We start from the raw sequence: 22,136 nt of genomic DNA, 5'->3' as shown, positions 1-22,136 counted from the left end.
GTAGAAGGACAAAGATTAATTATATTATAGTACTTATTGGTACTTAAACAGTACCAATGCTGACTTGGAACAAGCACTCACCTAGGTCATGAGGAAATGTGAAAAATTAAGAACAAAGCAACATCTTCATTACATTAAAGGACAGTTTTTGTTTTGTTTTTCCCTGAGTTGAGGTCTTGGTTTTCAAAGTGCATATTTAAAAAATGAAATGCTAGTGATAGTTGATAGCTACTCTACCCTGATCAGGAACATGATTCTCCCAGATGGTTTATATAATCTCATCTTGGGCTCAATGCCTTAGGCTCGATGGCTTTTAGCCACATGGCACACCTTCCTTCTTCTTCAAAGAAATTAAACTAAGATAGTCCTTATTGTCCCAGCAACTGAACTCTATGAATCTGCAAGTTATTACAAAAGATGATTTGAGACAGGAAAAGGAAGCTGTCAGGTTGTATAAAATTTCTATCCTTTTGCCCAGAAATTATCTGCTTGTTTTTTAATCAACATTTTTGTGTAATGTTCACTTGGTGCAACGTTCAAATCATCATGAAAGCAGCCAATGCTCCAGTGCTCCATTTCATTATCATCTTTGCTAGATATTACCATCAATTTTATCTTTTTCTTTTTACACTCAAAAAAGATAGTATGGCATGTATTCCACCTCCTCCTTCTTTCTTTTAATGGTAGATCTTGAGATCTTTCCATATGTAGTATGTACTTCTCATACTTGCTATGGCTGTATTCTTTCGTAACTTATCCCTCAACTCCTCCTCTATATTTAAGTCCTTTAAATCTTTTTATTTCAAACAATGTTGCATAATGACTTCTGAAAGTCATTTGCACAAGTATATTTCTCAAAATGGAATTTTGAATCAGATTTTTAATTTTTAAAAAAGATGTATGCATGAGCGAGAGCAGGGGGAAAGAGAGAGCACAGGGCTCTGTCTCACAGCCCTGAGATCATGACCTGAACCAAAACCTAGAGTCAGTCACTTAACTGACTTTGCCACCCAGGGCACTCCAGATTTACTTGTAATTTTGATATAGGATGTTAAATCATTATAGGTTATAGTGACTCTCACACTCTACTACAGCGTATGAGAATTTCCTCATCCCCTTGCCAACGTTTGTTTTTCAAATTTACAATAGGTTTTAAAAAAAAAGGTCAAAAAATTAAATTACCTTCATAGATTTTAATTCTGATTTCCTAAGTGGTTTAAGATCTTTCTGTATTTAAAGATTTTATTTATTTGACAGACCGAGATCACAAGTAGGCAGAGAGGCAGGCAGAGAGAGAGGAGGAAGCAGGGTCCCTGCTGAGCGGAGAGCCCGATGAGGGGCTCGATCCCAGGATCCTGGGATCATGACCTGAGCTGAAAGCAGAGGCTTTAACCCCCTCAGCCACCCAGGTGACCCAAGATCTTTCTGTATATAATAACTATTTTCTTTTCTTTCCCAGTATTCACATCCTTCATGCACTTTTTCAGTCTTTCTCTACTAGTTTCAGATATTAGCCTTTTTAACTGTGGCCAACTTGTAATTCTGCACACTGCCACCTGCCATGTCATTTCCCTCAACTTAAGAGCTATTTTGTTAGCCTCAATTTTTTTGTCAAATGTATCGTTTCTCCCGTAGTTTGGAGTCAGATTTTCTCTACTCCCAATTACTCTTTTAAGTCTCTTAAACAGTTTCTAGTACTTAGGGTCTCATTTTCTTTGCAATTTAAATTTTTCTAGTGGAAGGTATGAAACTTTTCCCATTTGACTACCCATCATCCCAACACTCCTTTAGGAATAACCCTTTTCTTCCCTCACCAATCTGAAATGTTTATCCATTATTAATTTCCAAATGTACTGGTATTTACCTAGTTACTCTGATCTTTTCTCATTAAACACCAGAACTTCTCTACACTTTCTAGAAATTGTTATTGCTATTGTAAACAGAGCCTTTGGTCTTTCCACAGCTGTTTGGAGGTTGTACCAAGTCACTTGGGCTGAATGTGCATGTTTCACAATTCTCTTGAAGCTTCAGTTACATATAATGCTACTTGTAAATAGGAAAACAAAAGGTAAACATGCCCAAGGAGGTTCATTACAGTACTGAAACAGATGTTTGGTGTTTCTTTACAATAGAACAGTAATACACAGCAGCTAAAATGAACTACCACTTGCTCAGCGGTGTAAATCACAATATAAGAACCAAGTTACAGAAGTATATGTACGTGATACTTTCTGTGTTTCACGAACACTAAACACATTACCTTAGTCCCTTAACGAAGGACTGAGTTAATACCTAATGTCATCAAGGCTCAGATGCTGGATTTGCAGCAAGAGTAAAATCATGGATAAAATATCCACGAACTTCAGAGAAACAGAAAGGAGAGTTAAATGGCAAAGTGCATAAAGATGTTTCATACTGGTATAATATATTTAAAGGAAAAAAAAAAAAAACACTTGAAGGAAATACGGCAAAAGTGAAAAAAGGTGTTAAATCTGAATCAGTCCATGGCTGTTCCTTACCTAAATCGGGTGCTTCTGTGAATGTCTGAAGTATTTCTCAACACAGGGGCTTACAGAGAAACACCTTCCACATCATCTTCTAGAATTTTATGATTTTTATTTCAAAACAATCGCTTTAGGTCTGGCAAAAAGGTAATTTCACTCATTTTGACAAGTTCCTAAAACATTATTTTTTCTGTTGCATATTCTAGAGTAAGTATAAATTACCCGCTTGTCTGCTCTCTACCACTAGAATGTAGGCTGTGGCTGCAGGTGTTCTTCCATTACCTTCAGTTGGATATCCAAGGCATTAAAATGAACAAATACTCAATAAACAGAAAAATAAACCGTTTATTTCCTTGGTCTGGAAGCTTGTGTGCAATAGTGGAACCCGAATGCTATGCAAAATGCAGTAAAAGGACCAGGTTTTGTCTAAATAGGTTTTATTTTAGACAGAGTTAATTAATATGAATACAGGAAAATTCTGGTCAAACACAACCATACAATTCCTTTTCTACTTCGTACATAGTGGGGTTGGCAACGAAGTCACATACTGTTCAGTATGGAAGACAGTTTCCCTCTCTGATTAGGTTTTCTTCTTTCAATTCAGAATTTTCATTTCCAGTTTTTGGGAATCTTTGGTTCAGCTCAAATATAATTCCTGATTTCAACCGCATAGCTTATATTATTAATTTAGAGATAAATTACTATAAAGAGGTGCCAATCTTCACTGGTGACTGGCCAAACTATAAAAACCAAGACAGCAGAACTGCTATTGCATTAAGAAATAAGTATTGTAAAATACTCTTTCCTGAACAGTAAATGGATAACCTTGAAGTTGTAATCAGTTATCTTTAACTCCTAATGTATCCTAATTGTACAGAAAGTCATGGTATTAGCCCCCCAAAAAGGATTTCATGTTGTAATAAACAGACAAAAGACAATCCAAGTACAATTTTTTAATAAAGATAATTACAAAAGATGGAAAAAATCAGCTCAGAAAGGCCAATTACTTCTTTAATAGATCAGTTTTTGACATAATAACTCACATCAATTTTAAATACTATCACATAAAGCATGGTGGAGAAAAGAAATTTTGCTTCATAATTAGAAAACTCACAATAAAACTTGCCAAGAAAAAAAACAAAACAAAAAAAAAGCCATTTTGAAAATAAATACAGTCCATGCCAAAGTAGTATAAAATGAAGCCAGAAGTCTTCAAAAAGAAAAAATTTTTCTTCCCAATATTTTCTTTTATGGTTTCTGAAATTGGTGAGACACTCAAATTCAAGGGTTGCTGAGCTGTTCTGATTTGGCTCTGTTAAAAGAGGCAACATAGAGTATTAGGGTTGTATAGGGTCATGCCCAGAAACACATAATGCCTTGTTTTTGGGGTACTGACTCCCTTAATCTTTGCAGTGATTTTTAGAATCTATTCCAAGTTATCCTATAGAGGCTGGCACAAAATTATACGTGGTCAAGTATTTATATGCTTTATGATTATAAAAACCTCAATTATGATTTTGCTAAACATAACTGCATTATGAATTGTGTTATGCTAGCCCCATGTTTAAATTTATCTACCTCCCAACACTGAAAAATTTCATATATGGAAATTAAAAGAACCATGAAAAGATCACATGAAGTTACTAGCAAAGGGTCTCAAATACATTACGTATAAGAGTACAAACTAATTTATGTTGAGTTATACAGTATTATTATAGTCTTTATCATTTTTTAAGGCAAGCTACATAAGTAACAGATGAACAAATAAACTGGATGGTTAAGATGGCATAGATTACCTTATCCACAAATATGGACGAAAATTTAGAGCGCCTCATACAACTTACTGATGCTCTTAAGCAAGTTCAGTCCAGCACTTCCCAAAATACACACCCAAAGTAAATGTATTTATTATTTTTATAGTATATAAAAATCACTAGATAAGGAATACAATTTACCCTTTGGTATCTGTTTTTTCACCACTATTGTCCTTAGATTTATCTTCTTCCTTAACATCTAAAAACAAAAATTGGGAAGAGTTTAAAGCCTATTTTAAAATACAAAAATATATACATCTAAAAATATACTTTCCTTACAATATAAAAAGCTGTCATATACAAACAGTATTCATGAATTCAGTAACTACAGAAGCTTCGCTAGGTTCAAGGGTCAATGTAACAACCCAGGTCCTGCCCCTTTGAAGTTCTGTTTCACTCAGACTGCAGTATTACAGCTGGGCTTGTGCTGTGGAGAAGTTCAGCCTACAGACATAGGCACAGCACTGAGGGAGGCTGGGAAAGGCTATTACAGAGAGAGACATCGGAGAGGTGTCCTAAAAATGAATAGCTTTTGGGTGGGAAAAGGGATTAAGCATCCTGAACAGAAGGAAAACTTAAAAGGACTTTGAGGCAAGAAAGAATTTTGTTAAAAGATTTTATTTATTTATTCATGAGAGCGAGAGAAAGAGGGAGGGAGGCATTTGGAGATCCTGGAATCATGACCTAAGCCAAAGGCAGACGCTCAACAGAGACTGAACCACCCAGACACCCCAAAACAGAATAAACAAATTAGGAGGAAGAACTGAAGGACCACTGGAAACAACATACTGTGAGAAGACAGGAGAAGTAGGTAAGATAAGCTCAGAGGCACAGTAGAGGCTAAATCCTACTGCTTCCACCATTCACTTTTAACCCTCACTGTATGTCCTGAAACTTTACAATTCTAATAAAAATCAATAAAATAGTGATATTAACACTACAAACTCAAGACTACTAAAACAAATTAGCCCAAATGTGCTGAATTTCTTCAAAGCAGGATAGGAACCAAAGTTCTGAAGCAATGACCTGACAATAAAGATACCTGATTAAAAAACATTGTTATTAAGCATGCTACACAGACATTTCAGGGGACTGCTCTGACAATACAAACGTGTGTGACAATAAGGATACTATGACTTTTTTTGGACTACTGCCTTAACTTGGGATATGTAAACTTAGTAATTCAAAGTACCAAAATGGAACTGAGAAGTGGAGGAAGAAAAAAGAAATAGCCCCAACTTTAGGTTTTGATTTATAGATTTTAAAAAAGTTTTCTGTAGTAATATTTATGTGTAAGACAAGGCAATTTAAAACAAATGGAAGACCTTATAAGAAGCGCCCCACCATAAAACAAATTTTTAAAAATTATCATTATCAGCAGTAAAAGTTTTGAGGAACCAAACACTAAGAGATTAATCCACTACAAGGTCATTAAGCCAAATCAAAAGATACTCTCATTTTTAGCTAGAAGCACAATGAAGACAAGAAGCACCCTAGTGAAGGTGCTTTCCCATTTGAGGGGAAAAAAAAGCACAAAATAGCTAAAGATTTTTAAAATGAGAAGAAACTTCAAAAGTGACAATAGTATGCACTGATGGTGAAAGAATGAAAAATACTAGAAAAACAATACAGCTAAAGCTAAGCCCTCCTTACCTCAAACGTACGTGGATGTCAGTCGGTACGTAAGAGCAGACTGGAGCCATCATTGTGATACATTCAAACTTAGAGTTTTAAAAGTTAGAGAATGGTAGGTGCCTACAGAGGAGTGAATCACGAGTAAAAGAATCGAACTGCAAGTGTCAGATGTGCTGGGGAATCTAACCTCTCTAGTAAGAAAAAAAAAAAAAAAAAGAACATGACAGCCAGCTTACTCATGAAACTGCAGTGTTGACAGATTTAAGGAAAAGGATGCTGGCCAAGTATGTCTATCAGTTTTCCACATGCAATAGGGTCAAAATTAACAGTCAACTAAAACTCAAGTTCATCACCATTACTTGTATACAGGTATCAGGTATCTGGTATCCATTCCGTCAAGGAATGCACCAATGTTAAGAACATATTTAAGTTACTGTGTTCCCTAGCCACGAGCAGCTCAACCTAGCATGGAAGTACATAAAATCCTATTATGAGGCATTATAATGTATGTTAAATAAAATGACCAAGGTATGTATAAGTACTCTGGGAACTGAGATAAGAGATAAGAGATTCTGGTAGTAAATTTACTGCCTAAGGCATCATTTCGTCAAAAGATAAGCTACCGGCATTTTTAAGTTATGGCATCAAAGTATTCTACCTCCCCCTCCAACCCAGCTTCCACCCTCCTATCTTTCCTCAGAGTTATGTTTTCATCATATTTTCATCAAATTTCTGAGCAAAGTGTACTCTCTCTCAGCTTTTTCACAATGTTGAAACTAGTCTAAGGATAACTCTTTTTGTGTGTCTTATTCCTATCAAATAAACGTTAGGTGGTTAAAAATGACCTTAGAATCTGAGCTCTGCTCAGGGACGACCAATGCATGGGTCACCACTTTGTCTTTACCCAGTCTGTACCCCACAGTGTGACGTCTGCTGCTCTACGCCTGTGTCAGCAAGAGGCAGTAAGGTTTCCTATACTATAAGACCAAATGTGACTAGTAACATTAACAGAGCAGGTAAGGTAAGCCCCTTTACCACATGGAAAAAAGTCATAATCACCCTTTAATACTTGCACAATTGACTTCAGGATTTCATTAAAAAATTGCAGTGAAGCTCATTTTAAAAACTTACAATTAAAATACTTTTACCGAAAAATAAATCTGACCTGCTTTTTTGTCCTCAGTTTCTTTCTTGTCTTCTTCAATTCTAGCTTTCTTTGCTCCTTTCTTATGATCAGCCACATTTCTACGTCCTCCTTCTCCTTCATCCTCAGAATCTGAGAATTCTTCATCACAAGCTATTCGTTTGTCTGATGCTCTAACTGATTATATAAAAATGTTAATGGAAGTTGACAAGGCAGTCAGTCACAGGTTTTATAATTGTTGTAACACACTCATATACAAATGTACCAACCAATTTCCACATCTCAAAGTACAGGATAACAGATGCTTAATAATCCTAAGATTAGAACTAAATGCATGGTTTGTTCAGTAATGAAAATTTAGATTTGATCTAGGAAGAAGTAATTCAAAGAAACATGAAAAACACTTGGGGAGCTCACCAAAAAAAAATTTGGAGGGAAAAACTATGTTTTACTAATAGGAAGGGGGGGATACTAAAGAGTGACCATTTATTTCAGAGCTAAAAGGAGATGTAGACAGTAACATTAAAAATATCATTAATGCCAAGTATGTTAGAAGGTCTACACCACAACATATACCATACTTAGCAACCAATATTAGTGGAATGAGAGACAAGAGAATCAAACAGAAGGTGCTTAATGTTACTGAACTCATTCTCATTTGGATAAATGGCATAATTTTCCAATTCATTCCCAAATACCAGTGCAGAGTCCAATGTGGGGCTCGATCTCATGACCCTGAAATCATGACCTGAGCCATTATCAAGAGTCAGACGCTTAGCCGACTGAGGAACCTAGGTGCTCCTTGATCGTATATATAGTCACAGGAACTAAAACACTGACACTTAAATGAGGCTTTAAGATACAAGAGGGGTGCCTGGGTGGCTCAGTCGGTTAAGTGTCTGTCTCTGGATCAGGTCATGATCCCAGGGTCCTGGGATTGAACCCCGCATTAGGCTCCCTGCTCTGTGAGGAGCCTGCTTCTCCCTCTCCCTCTGCCTGCTGCTCCCCCTGCTTGTGCTCTCTCCTAACAACAAAACAAAACAAAACAAAACAAAGTCAAATCTATGTAAGATTAAAAATGGGAAAAAAGGACAACAATAGTGTCCTCCTGAAACGTGACCCATAGTGAAGTTCTTGGACCACCAAAACCTTTAATTTGTAGTGCTATTTTTAACAAATCAGAAGAATGTAACAGTACACATCAAGGCATTATCTTACTAGAAATTCTCTTGTCTGGGTCTTCTCCATCTTCATCTCCACTGTCTTCATGAACAGCATCTTCTGGAATAGCTTGCATCTGGACGCCAGGTGCATGAGGTAACATGCGTAAATTTTCAAATAAACGCTGTCTAAATTACATATGCGAATTTGTTAGACACAATTCCATTTTTCAAGTTTCTCTTAAATGTAAGAGGAAACATTAAGCAAAAATTTCATCATTTATCTGACTTAACCGTTGAGTTAAAATAATAACATAAAAGCAAGATACTTCACAGACTATCATTAACTCACCTAATACTCAAAATTTTCAACATAGGTACCATTTCATCCCTCATTTCAATGGTGAAAAAATGTAAGCCTAAAGGCAAAGTAAACTGCCAAATGTCACAGACCTAGTTGTGTCTCAGAGAGGACACAAACTTGGGTCTGTGTACAATAGCCCTCTAAACACTTTGCTCTTGGAGTTAAAGTTTACCAAAATGTTTCGAAAAGGAAAATTTCACTTTCAAGTAAGGCAAGAAAGTATACAATTTACAGTGCCCTTAGAAATTTAAAAATCCATCTTAAAAGAAAATGGAAGTATTTTTGAGCTATGAAGCACATACATTTTCATTATCTCAGAAAAAAATAACCAGTGATCTTAAGGTTTCAATGCTTTTGAAAAAGACAAAGGAAATATCTGATATATAAAAATAAAAATAAAAAGTTTATCAAATCAATTCAATGATCTCTTACTTTATCTTTTCCATATATTCTGGAGTGTTCTGGTTTGTCATGTTTGAAGGACTAATATGCAGTTTGAAGTCCGGGCCAAAATACTCAAAGTAATCATTATACGGCAATTCTATTAAAAACAATGAAATAAAGCAACATATTAAAAGCTCAATTTCACACAAACCCATGCACAAAATCCAGATTCAAGCTGTGAAAGTCCCTAAGAAAACTTTTAAGAGTGACCGCTCTCCTACTTACATGGTTTGGAATCGACTCTAATCATTCATCCGTCCACTTATATACATTGACAGTTTCGTACCATACAGACATCACAATATGACCACTTACCGTTGGGAATCTCACAATCAAGGGCAACTGCAGTCTCGTAAGTCCAACACCGAGCAACATTACGAATTGTGTATCCACCTCCCCCAAGCATCAGTAATGGTAAATTAAAAGTTTTCACAACTTCTACACATTTAGCATGACCTGAGACAAAAAAAAGATTTGGGTAACAACAAATCTATATATTCTGACAGTTTGACAAGTAAGTTTTAAAAAGATAATGGATGCAAACAATAAGTTTTACTCAACCAAAATGGCTTTTCTAAGTATTTAAAGAGTATGTAAAAATTTCAAGAAATTTCTAGTCCAAAATTTTTATTTAAATATCTTTCACACAATGATATATAGAACACAGTAAGATATAAGTGGCTATTTTAACAAGAGTCCCTAACAGAAAAGTGAATTATACAACTAAATTAACGTAAGAAATATGACAGAACACCTATTTTTATTAACATAGGAAGACATTATGTGGTATGAAGATTCTATGTTGATGTGACATTACATGGGGGAAAAAAGGTTATAATGAAACATGAACAATCATAGGGTGCCTGGGTGGCTGAATTGTTAAGTGTCTGCCTTCAGCTCAGGGTCATGATCCCGGGGTCCTGGGATCGAGCCCTGCATCAGCTCCCTGTTCAGTGGGAAGCCTGGTTCTCCCTCTCCCAGTCAAGTAAATAAATAAAATCTTTAAAGAACCATGAACAGGGTGCCTGGGTGGCTCAGTGGGTTAAACCTCTGCCTTCGGCTTGGGTCACGGTCTCAGGGTCCTGGGATCGAGTCCCGCATCATCAGGCTCTCTGCTCAGCGGGGAGCCTGCTTCCCTTCCCCTCTCTCTGCCTGCCTCTCTGCCTGCTTGTGATCTCTGTCAAATAAATAAATAAAATCTTAAAAAAAGAAAAACCCATGCAACAATCTAAATTTTACCACTTTTCCATATAAACGTAATGCAGACAAATCATGAAAAGCTATACAACAAAGTTTAACTGTAAGTTATCTTCAGGTAGCAGTACTAGGAATAATTTTCTTAATTTAAGATTATAAAATTACTCTCTATTGCTATTAAAAAATACTTCAACAAATATCTATGTGTAAAAATTTAAATGGAAAGTAAACCCAATATAAAAACAAAATATTTTCTTTGGATAAATGTAAAATGTATCTATCATTCAGGCATACAAATCAATCTTTAAAGAAAAACACCCTTCAATTATAGAAGAAATCCATGCTTACTTAAGAATATTTGGAAAAAATTTAAAGAAGTACAAAGACGAAACTGTTTAAAACGCCATTATCCAAAGATAGTTTTTAAAGTATTTCATTGCAATTCCTTCTGACTTAGTAAGATTTAATGATTTTTTTCATGTAATTGTATATTTGTGAGCATTTCCATTGAGTATTCAACAGTTGCAATATAAAATTCATAACCCAATTTCTATTATTGCTACTAGAAAAACATGAGCTTCTTATAATAGATTAAAAAAACCACTTTAGTACTTTTATTTTTTTAAGATTTTTAAAAAAATTTATTTATTTGACAGGAAGAGAGACTCAAGGAGGGGGAGTTGGAGAGGGAGAAGCAGGCTTCCTGCCGAATGGAGAGCCCGATGTGGGGCTCAATCCCAGGGCCCTGGGATCATGACCTGAGCCAAAGGCAGAGGCTTAACGACTGAGCCACCCAGGCGCCCCAGACTTTAGTATTTTTAAAGACAAAATAAAAAGTTAACTCATAGACTTCTGAGTAAAGACAGCTAGCTGGCTAAACAAAAACACTTTTCCTTCTCCTTAAAACCTGATAAAAATGACTAATGGTATTTTTTAAGGGATAAAACCAAAACCTATAAAAAAATGAAGAATGGCAGAGAACACATAGTAACAACATAAAGTAAGATAGAAAAGAGATGGACAAGAGGTTAACGGACTTTAAAAGACCTGAGAAATCTAAATTGAAGCTGGCAATGGAGAAAACTTAGAATCAAGTTTAAGAACTGGGATTGAAAATATCCTTAGCGCTTTATATAACTGAAATTCTAACAGCAGAAATGTAAATTACTATAAAAGTAAAATACTACAGTTTATGATTATGAATGTTAAAACTTTTAAGTATGAAAACAAAGCATTTTCGAAGTGCTAGGACATGAAAACGGACTGTTAATACCCCTTTTGTACATTAGGAAGATCATATCCATTTGGAAGCGAACAGATGGTTATCAACACATTAAGTTCAACAATACGAAACTATTTGACCACTATTGACCTACCAAGAAAAGGGGCAATCAAGTTTGTATGGTTCAACCTAATAAAAGTAGAACAGATTGTACCATTAATTCTAAAGCTAACTGGTATAGAAGCAATCATAACATTAAATAAAAGACTTTAATATCTAGAATTAGGTATTTAATTCCATTTAAGCCAAGTCATTTTTAAAAAGTTCTGTTTGAGAATTCTTCACATCTTAAGAGGCAATTCAATGCAAGAACATCCATTTGTCAACTGAAGATTCAGAAGGAAAACTACAAAATCATGTACAATATTCATCATTACTGATCCCCATATAATAAATTTTAAGAACTTGTTAAATAAAATTTAGGATTTATTCTTACACCCAAGAAGTTCATTCCATGACGGTGAACTTTCACTTTGGTCTGGACTTAAGTTGCATGTTAATTTCAACAATGGATCAAATTTAAGTTTTGGTGCTATCCTCCTAATCCCCCACACATCTTTTCTCAGAAAACTACCTGAGAATGTGCTCTAACAAAATAAGACAAAAATTTAGGGAAGACAGAGGAAAGAGCAATGGGGGAGGGGAGGCATATAAAAGAGAAACGAAGAGCGCTTTTCCCACCAAGTCTATAGGATACTTGTCTAAACAGTAACAGCACAGAAGGTTATTCTTCAAAAAGGTAAAAATGATGGAATACTTGATGCAACTGAACATTTGAAGCTATTTGGATAATGGTGATTTAATAATGAGTAAAGAGAAAACTAGAAATGAGGCAAGAAAAATATATTTATAAAAAATAAAAAAAAATTAATAAAAAAAATGAGGCAAGAAAAACAAGTTATACAATAAAAGATCTGATAAGCTGAAAAGTGCTTTAATGTTGATGATGCTGTAAACACTGAATGCCACACCAAAATTCTAGTATAATTACCAGATTTAAGCAATAAAAATGAAGATACCGGAAGGGTGTACTCAAGTATTGGGGACAAAGTGGTGAAAAAGAGCTAAATCCCTCTTCTTCCATGACAGGAACTGAATATACAAAGCGAAAATTGAAAGTAACAGAGTTTGGGACACCTGGCTGGCTCAGTTGAAGGAGCATGCAACTTTTTTTTTTTTTTTGAAGATTTTATTTATTTATTTGAGAGAGAACATGAACTGGGGGAGGAGGAGAATCTCAAGCAGACTCCGTGCTGAGTACAGAGCCCAGCGCAGGGCTCTGTCCCAGGACTGAGATCACGAGCTGAGCTGAAATCCAGAGTGACATGCTTAACCTCCTGAGCCAGACAGACGCCCTGAGAAACATGCAACTCTTGATCTCGGGGTTTTGAGTTTGAGCCCTATACGCTGGGAACAGAGATTAAAAGTAAAATAAAAACAAAGTTAGTTTGCATGTTATTTGGAGAAAGATAAACACCCAAAGGAGCAACAAAAAAACAATGAAAATGGCTGCCTTGGCTGGGACTGCAAGAAGCTTTATGACACTCTTCCCGTATGAATTCAACAACAAAATAAAAAAAACCTAATTAACTGAAACAGCATTCCAAATGCATATATACATCCGGCAAAAACCAATGAAAAATACAAAATGTGTGATTCTGTGTTAATATAGTAGAGGCAAAAAATTATAATGATTAACTTTAATGGGAAGTTCTCAGAGAGGGAAAAAAAAAAAAAAAAAGAAAACCCGTTCCTGGGACTATCACCCATTAAACCACTTACCTTTGACTGTCAGATTGAAGCAACCAAGCCTATCACCAGAGAGTGAGTCTGCACCACACTGTAGCACCACAGCACTGGGCTGATACATCTCCATCACCTTTGAGATAATCTATGTACAAGACAACAAATGTTAATACCTGTAAAATTATTTCACAAAACTCCATTTTGATTTTGAAAATAAAAATACTTACAGGCTTAAATATCTGCCCATAGGACTCATCATCTATACCGTCTCTCATTGGAAAATTGACAGCATAGTATTTGCCTTTTCCTGCACCAATATCCTAAAATACACAATTAAACAGCTCTTAGAGACTGTTTCATAGTAAAAATGCCTGACATGCTTATTAAGGAATTTTTTACAAGATTTTTAAAAAACTAGGCAACAATATCCAATTCTGAATTCATCTTTTAATTTAAATACAGGAGCAAGTATAAATTCCATTATTAATGGATTGTTTTATTAAGCTAAACAGAACCAATTCCAAATAATCTGTAATAGCTATTTTGGGGAGAAAGAAATTTAACAATTAAAGGCAATATTACACATTAGACCAAGAAATAAATCATGAACAGAATATGTAAGACAACGTTATGAGTAAAACTGCAGAAAATAAATACTCTGAGCAAAAGAATCATGCAGGATAACTGTCTCTATAATGCAGAATCCTTCTTGTGGCTCATGCTCTGGTCTAAGTTTATTTATGATGAAAGAAAAGCTCCAACTTCCCTCAAGTTTTGACAACTGCAGACTAAAGCACCAAAACCTGCTCTTTAATTGGGCTTGAAATAAATTTTGTTTCTACTTGTTGAATTAAAACCACTCTAGGCATTAACACTTCTCAAAGCAGCAAAAGAAACTGAGCTGGGTTCAGCAAGATATACACTTAAAAAATATATATACACCCACACACTACATATACTATTTGTATTATTATGCATGTGTAGATGGATGTGTGTAAATGTACCTAGTGCACACACACATAATTCCTAGAAGAAATGGTATAGCACAAAAATTGCGACAAAATAGTTCTTTAACTGCAACACCAAAGAACTGGTGGTAACTGATTCTTAATGTGTTTTAAATTATGTCTCACTATACACGGAATCTTTAGAATGACTACTGCTTTTATACAAGTCTCCCTTTAACTCTCATATAACGATCTGAGTTTGATTCATTTTAAAAAAGCACAGTTTATCCTTCAATATTAGAGTTTCCATGATCCAACTTCCAATGAAGAAAAAGTGGAATTTATCTCCCCCAACAATTTTTCCTGAAGAAATCTAAATGTTTATATATACCTAAATACAAACCATTCAGATATGGGTAAACTAAAGCATGGTGAATCCCCAAAATCCTGCTCTAAAAACTAAATGTGGAATATACTTTGACATTAAGATTTCAGAATACGGAAAGCTGATCAGCACCTCTCAACTCCAGCCAAAAGCTGGCCCCTCAGCTGTTGCCCTTGTTGCACCCAGATTTATCCCTTCTAGTTCTTACTCTTAACTGCTACTTTTATCATACCCTTTTTTCCCTTAGACTCTTGCTCTAATAAAGCCAAGCAGTTTTAACAATGACCTAAACTTGAAGTAGCTTTCTTTTCTAATTTCGAATGAACTGGCAGGCAGAAAAGGGAATGTTTAGGGGTGCCTGGGTGGCTCAGTGGGTTAAGCCTCTGCCTTTGGCTCAGGTCATGATCCCAGGGTCCTGCGATCAAGCCCCGCATCAGGCTCTCTGCTCTGAGGGGAGCCTGCTTCCTCCCCCCTCTCTCTGCCTGCCTCACTGCCTACTTGTGATCTCTGTCAAATAAATAAGTAAAATCTTAAAAAAAAAAAAAAAAGAATGTTTATTAAATTAACATCAAAGATACACAAAAGTTTTATGAAATTCCAAATATAACTCCATGCATAATGACTGATGTTGATTTCCTTACAAAATTTTGGGGACTCCTTTATAATAACCAAAGGGAAATTATTACGATGACATTTCACACAATAAGTGTAAAATCTTTAGTGAGTAAAAGAGAAATTCAAAGTCATTCTGAAATCTTTAAAAAACACCTATTCTCCAATACTTTCTAGCAACTTCAATCAATCCTAAGAATATTGTCAGAAATGAAAACAGAGGCCATGTTTTACTAATTCTGGCATTAATTAGGATTATAGTGAAAAGAGACCTTCTTTAAGCTTAAAACTAGGAAGAGTCTTTGCTGAATTTCCACTGAGTACAATGGCTGTAGACCAAGGAATTCTACCGGTTTAGAGTAGTGGTTCTCAAACGTTCGTGTGCAGAATCCGTTTCAGAGGCCTGACAGGATGTTCCCAGTGAAACTGCTAGTTTAAAAGTCATACACTAAGAATCACTGTATGTAAAGTTAAGACCAAGAGGGAAAGGCACTGAAGGAGCTAAGAGGCATGGAACTGAAAATATATATTTGCAATTTTAAAAGCCACATAATTTAAACTCAAATAAACTGACCTTCCATCCATTTTTAAGTAAAAAAAGATTTTACCATCACAACTCTTACTGAAAGAGCACCATCTTGTGGTCAAATAAAAAAACTCACATATAATAAGGCCACTTTTCATTTGGTTGTCATACAGCTCTAACTACATACCACAGATACGAAAAATAACCTTAATAAAATAACTTAGAATACGATAACAGAAGTATAAAAGAAATAAATGCACTTAATGTAACAGGCAGGCAGGATAAGTTACGGTATTCTTTCTCTCTCCAGATATAGACTACAAATTTCAGAAGCCTAAGGAAAAAGAGATTAAAATTAGGCCTATTAAATCAAGACTCATCATAGAAGGAGGGCAAGAACCTAAAAAAAGAGTTATTTTCTTCCCCCAATTTTTACAATCAACAGCAATGCTGGCTACTTTCAAGCAGGTTTTAAAGATGCAAATAAACATCTAGAAAACTTCTTCGTGCTTCAGGGATGTTAAAAAATAATTACTCAACCAAAGAAATTATTTATGGCTGAGCAAGAGAAAGTTCTCTCAGTTCTCACTAAATTTTTGCTTATAGTCAACAAAAGTGAATTCTGGCAAATGTTACATAGTATATAAAATGACTCAATCCTGCATACGTGTTTCAAATGAATGACTGAAGAACAGTATTAGTTTAGATATGATTATTAGCTTCCTCCATTCTCCTAATTTTTTTATCACAATACTTACTCAGACAGAAATTCAGTCTTACCCTTAAGTCTCCTGTTCCGGGAAAGTACTCCCCATATTTATGGAATGATACAGTCATTACACGATCTGTCGTATAAAAAGCTTCTTCAACACCATCACCATGATGGATATCAATATCAATATATAAGACTCTCTGATGATACCTGAAAACAATGCCATCATTTAAGTTTCTAAAAGGTTTTAAAAGATGAAAGAACCACCATGGGTTCAGAAAACCCATTTTTGAGCTCTTGCATTTCAGAACGTTTATCCCCTTTCTTACTTTATTTCCAGCCTAAGAGATCATTCAAATCATTTATTTCCAGCCTAAGAGATCAGAGATGAGAGATCATCTCAAAAGAGATCATACAAGTTTGGCCCTTAGATCTTTAAGTCCTTCTTTTAGCCCCACTCTAGGTAAGAAAATGTATTTACTCTCCCTGGGAAATCTGTCCAATTCTCCAAGTTTTAAAAACATACTACATGTTTCTATATATTAACAACTAAAGATTATACTGTACTTAGAGGATTATTACTTTAAAACATCTCTGTAGTAAATTTTCAGTGTTATAAAACAATAGTTGGTGATCTATTTTATAGCCCAAATCTGACCAACAAAGTCTTTTTGTAAAGCCTTGAGCTAAGAATAGTTTTTATACTTTTAAACCACTGAAAAGTAAAATTAAAACAAGAATATTTCATATGTGACAAGGGAATGGCAAATTTCAGTGTCCATAAATAAAGTGTTACTGAAACATGGCCATGTTTTTTTGTTTACAAATTATCTATGGCTTCTTTTGTGCTTTCAACTGCAAAGTAGAGTAGTTGTGACAGAAACCACATCTGGTACTCTCCTCATTTCCTAGTGCTGCCTGGAGCACTATAAATTGTGATACAATTATAGCTCAAATATATTTTAGGAATCATGTATATCACTACACTGTGACATTTTTTTTTTTACCAGCACATACCCATGTCAAAACAGAGAAAATGAAATGAACTCTGAATGTCATACTTTCATGGCATGGTGAACTGAGGATTATTTTGTTACTAAATTAAATGGCAGAGCTTTTTGTGTTTATTATATAATGATACCACCACTACGTTACAATAATATAATCTGACATTATCAAACTAAGCACACATTCAAATATTCTCAACTCACAGGAAAGCACCATTCAGCAAAGTTATGGGGAAAAAAGAAGAATGTCTCATTATAATAGTCTTTCTTCTCAAAAATAATAAAAAAAGCTGTTAGTCAACCAAGTGGTTTGTTTATAAGTGGCTTATCAACAGTCAATTAAATTATGACCGTTCATACCAGTTAAAGAAATCTGTCTATACAAATTAAATTAAAACCTGTTTAAGGCTCTAAGCATGTAAGCAAAACCACTGCCCAGAGATGAAGACACAAGAACCAAAATCAACAGGGAATTAAAAACCAAGGCAAATAATTTCAAGTGGTTTTCCTTGGCTCTGAATGAGTTAAATGAAACATTTTAGTTCTTTATCTGAGGAGTCAATACCAAATTTTAAATGACTGAAAAAGCAGCCTCTATAAACAGTGTGCATGGAATTACTACAGCCAAGAACATTTTGAAACAGAAAAAACTTAATTCACTATAATCTGAAGTGGCATCTGCTAAGACATGTTACAACTGATCATGGTTAAAAAAAAAAAAAAAAACAAAGAAAAACAAACAAACAAAAAAACCCTGTAAATTTCCAAATTTTTAAGTCCCTCTATGGATATCTCTCTCAAACCGCAGTCAAGGATAACTTTACCTCTAATTCCTTTAGTTATTTAGAGACAATTATATCCATTAGTAGAGAACAAAGCCTCATTCCATGTGGAAACTAGGCAATTAGCTAGACTCATTCCATGAATAAATCTGGTTTCAAATTTTTGCCTTCACAAGTTAAAACTTATAAAATGTTAGAACATAAACTTTCAGGGTCCTGTCATCTTTCATTAGTTGAAACTGTAACTCAAAATCTTAATCTCCAAACTATTTTTGGTTTTTTTTTTAAAAGGATATTTAATGGGAATTTTAAACATGTATATGCATTTCTCATTATTAATCCAAGGAATGGGGAAATGTCCTGTATTTCTACAATGGTTTGTAATGAAGAAGGCTCATCTCTGAACTATTTTTAATAGATTTCATAGATTTCTATGGTTTTAATTAAAACTTTTTCATAAGAAAAATATCGACATAAATTAACTTACTTTAGTAATTCAAGGATGGCAAGTACAATATCATTAACGTAACAGAATCCCGATGCTTCTGACTTCTTAGCATGGTGTAACCCTCCAGCCCAGTTAACGGCCATATCAGTTTGTTGTCGATTTAACTTCACGGCCCCAGCTGAGAGACAAGACAGGAAGTTTAAAGTAAGAAGTTAATACAATTAGACAAAAGTCCTATAGGAAAGAGAATGCCATGTACAAGTAAAAGAGTTTAAAATTACAGAAAGATAAGCCTCATCATCTGGGACACTGACAGGTTTTTTCTTAAATGTATTCCTATAGCTGTGTTCTGATTTAAATGAGAGAGAGTATATACAGAAACTGGTAGCTGGAAGAGATATAGAGAGAAATCTCTACGTGAAAATACAACAGAAACAAGAAACAAAAAGTTCAAGTCATTATGATCATAAAACATGGGGTTTATTTATTTTTAAAGAAAGAAGGTAACTACTTTTATTATTTTTTTAAAAGTGAGCTCTACACCCAGCGTGAGGCTTGACCTCACAACTCCCAAATCAAGTCACGTTCTCTACCAGCTGAGCCAGTCACGTGCCCCAAACGTGGATTTTTAAAGACAACTGTACTACTATAAACATACAGGCTACTTTTTGCTTTCAAAATCCACTACCACCAGAAACCTCTGCTTTAAACAAATAACCCAAAAGTTACATACCAAATTTAAATCAATTTTTAGAACTGAATCAGGACACTTACCAACCGAACCACCAGTTGAGAGCTGACAAAACTCAAAGAGTCCATCAAATACTGGACAATCCTCTCCAACATTAACTGTGAAAGACAGGTTTCAGTTAGAATCCACTCTATGAATTAAAGATTTCCTTCCAAATACTACTTCTTACAAACATTTTTATATTTGATAGAAAAAACATCATAGAAGAAATCTAAACTTTGATATTTAAAAATAATTTGTCATTTTACCCAAGGTAATTAAAGTGTTACCTATGAAACACCACCACCAAATCTTACCAGGATTATTTGTAAAACATCTTTGCTCTATTACTAAAAAAATTAATAGCCATCAAAATATAAAAGGCATTTGATTTATTTAATTAAAACATACACTTAAATTTTAGGCATTTCTCCTTAAATATACAATAAATTAATCAGGATTCTAAAAAATTTAAGCAAGTTTAATCCCTTTACGGTTTACTTTCTCAAAAATCCCTAAATGCACAGAACATCCATTAACTTTGAAATGTATTTTAATGAGTACTAAAAAAATAAAGCAGCTGATTGCCTACCCAATCTTAAAGGATGGTAAGAATTAACTAGGTTCGTAACAGCCAAGACATAGAAGGAAGGGGTATATAAAGCACAATGAAAAAACACGTACAGATCCATGACACAGTTCCTTAGTACTGACAGGATAAAAGGGACTTATTATGTACATGACCCATTCTCAGCCTCTTCCCACCCCCAATTATAACCTTTTAAAAAATAAGGGTAATTATTTTACATAGCTTTTTATACTCATAATTTATTAGCACTATAACAAATGCATTTGAGTTTCTTACTGCTCAGATATAATCTTAGTATAATTATGTAGTAAATCAATCCTGTTAATTCATTTGCCCAATCTACCCATAACTTTTAATTTAAGCCTGATTCGCCATCAAAAAACCAGGGACAAATAATATGTTCGATTTACATTATAGCATTTTACTGAGTAAATGAAATAATCGATAGTAGAAATGCATACAAAGTTCTACAAATGTTAACAATGTCTAGTAACTACACTTTAGTATTATTAAAACTGTTCTTTTTAAAAAAATCATCACTGAAGACTATAGAAGTTTACTCTACAAAACAGAAACACTGATGAGAATGAACTTTAGTATCAAGCTTTCAAAAACTCTGTTCCAAACATTTTAGATGACACTTTGCATTCCACTTTCAAGCCAACCACTGCTAATAATAAAATACTTTTTATCTATATAAAAGAGAATACTATATAGAAGAAAATCAAAAGCTTCACTCACAAAGGGAAGGAACAGATTACATATTACAATCCACATTAACTAAAGCACACAAATAGAAGATGAGAAATCTATACACCAGGCTAAGGCCAATCGAAGTATAATTACTTTTTTTTTTTTTTTTTTTTTAAAAGCAGGTGAGTAAGGTCTCCCCACCAATATCCATTATCCCAAAGTTAGAAAGGGACAAAAACAAAGAATAGAGGAACATCCAAATAGCTTTTTGGCAGTTTGGCAGACCAATAGGCTTCAGGTAGATTTTGTTTTTTAAAGATTTTATTTCTTTATTTATTTGAGGGAAAGAGAAAATCTCAGGTTGACTCTGTGCTGAGTGCAGAGCCTGATGCAGGGCTCTATCTCAAGACCCTGAGGATCATGACCTGAGGTGAAATCAAGAGTCAGACGCTTAACCAACTGAGCAGCGCAAGCACCCCCCCTTTTTTTGTTATTTAAAATAGCTCTGAGGGGCGCACCTAGGTAGCTCAGTTGGTTAAGCGTCTGCCTTCAGCTCAGGGTCCTGGGATCGAGCCCTGCATCAAGGCTTCCTGCTCAGCAGGAAATGCCTGCTGCTCCCTTTGCCTGTACTCTCTCTTATCTGTCAAATAAATAAATAAAATCTTTAAAAATTTTTTTTTAAAAGATAAAGTAGCTTTAATATTTTTACACTGACTTTTCAAACCAACTAATTTAAAAAAGTATTTTAGATCAGGCAGAATTCCTAGATTTGGATAACTCTAATTATATGCTTCTAAAAATACTCATTTATACTTATAAATACTAATATATACTTTTGACACAGAAACGTACATCTCTGCATCTGCTTACTATACTCAGACATGTTATCCGGTCTTATTGAACGTAGAAATTTGATGTACTCATCACTGTGGTATTTTGTCATTTCTTCAGCAGTGGCTTTATGGGGCCTCTGTGAAGAAAAACATATGTCAGAATTGTGGAACTACAACTGGTTATATCAGAGTTACCAACACAAAGTATACGATTTCCCCTAACAGTCCTCTCAAAAGAACTAGGTCTGCCAGAACAAAATAAATTCCAAAGCTAATCCAAATTTATACATATGTTTTAGAAAACAGTAATCAATTCCAAAGCTAATTCCTACTCCTTTAAAAGCATTACACAGGTCTGACTCCAACTATATATTACTCCTACTATTTTAGCAGAAATTGGTCAACACTTACAAAGTTGAATCTGTGTTCAGAAACTACTTTCACTTTTCCCATCATAAACCTGTTCTATATCCAGTGAGAATGAAATTCATTCTCAATTATAAGTCTTTGTCCACAATCACTCCTTCTTTCCTTTGTCTATCCTAATTATTCTTGTTCCCAAGAGCTCAATTTCATTTATGA

General features: G+C 34.6%; 1 protein-coding gene across 1 annotated transcript; it reads right to left on the bottom strand.

The window, feature by feature from the left end:
• Positions 1 to 3,442: 3,442 nt before the first annotated feature.
• LOC116862918 (histone deacetylase 2) lies at positions 3,443 to 21,707 on the bottom strand. Its single transcript, XM_032850371.1, has 12 exons — positions 21,574 to 21,707; positions 19,484 to 19,558; positions 18,749 to 18,887; positions 16,541 to 16,682; positions 13,518 to 13,610; positions 13,327 to 13,435; positions 9,381 to 9,521; positions 9,054 to 9,162; positions 8,316 to 8,446; positions 7,119 to 7,274; positions 4,460 to 4,517; positions 3,443 to 3,816 (listed from the first exon to the last, which is right to left on the bottom strand). Exons 1-12 carry the CDS (start codon positions 21,662 to 21,664, stop codon positions 3,786 to 3,788), a joined length of 1,275 nt encoding a protein of 424 aa, XP_032706262.1. The 5' UTR covers positions 21,665 to 21,707; the 3' UTR covers positions 3,443 to 3,785.
• Between the last annotated feature and the right edge of the window lie 429 nt (positions 21,708 to 22,136).

The sequence above is a fragment of the Lontra canadensis genome, unplaced genomic scaffold, assembly GCF_010015895.1.
Source record: "Lontra canadensis isolate GAN:19392208 unplaced genomic scaffold, GSC_riverotter_1.0 scaffold379, whole genome shotgun sequence".
Lineage (NCBI taxonomy): Eukaryota > Metazoa > Chordata > Mammalia > Carnivora > Mustelidae > Lontra > Lontra canadensis.
Note: the sequence above shows the minus strand (reverse complement) of the source record. Positions and strands in the feature narration are given on the sequence as shown.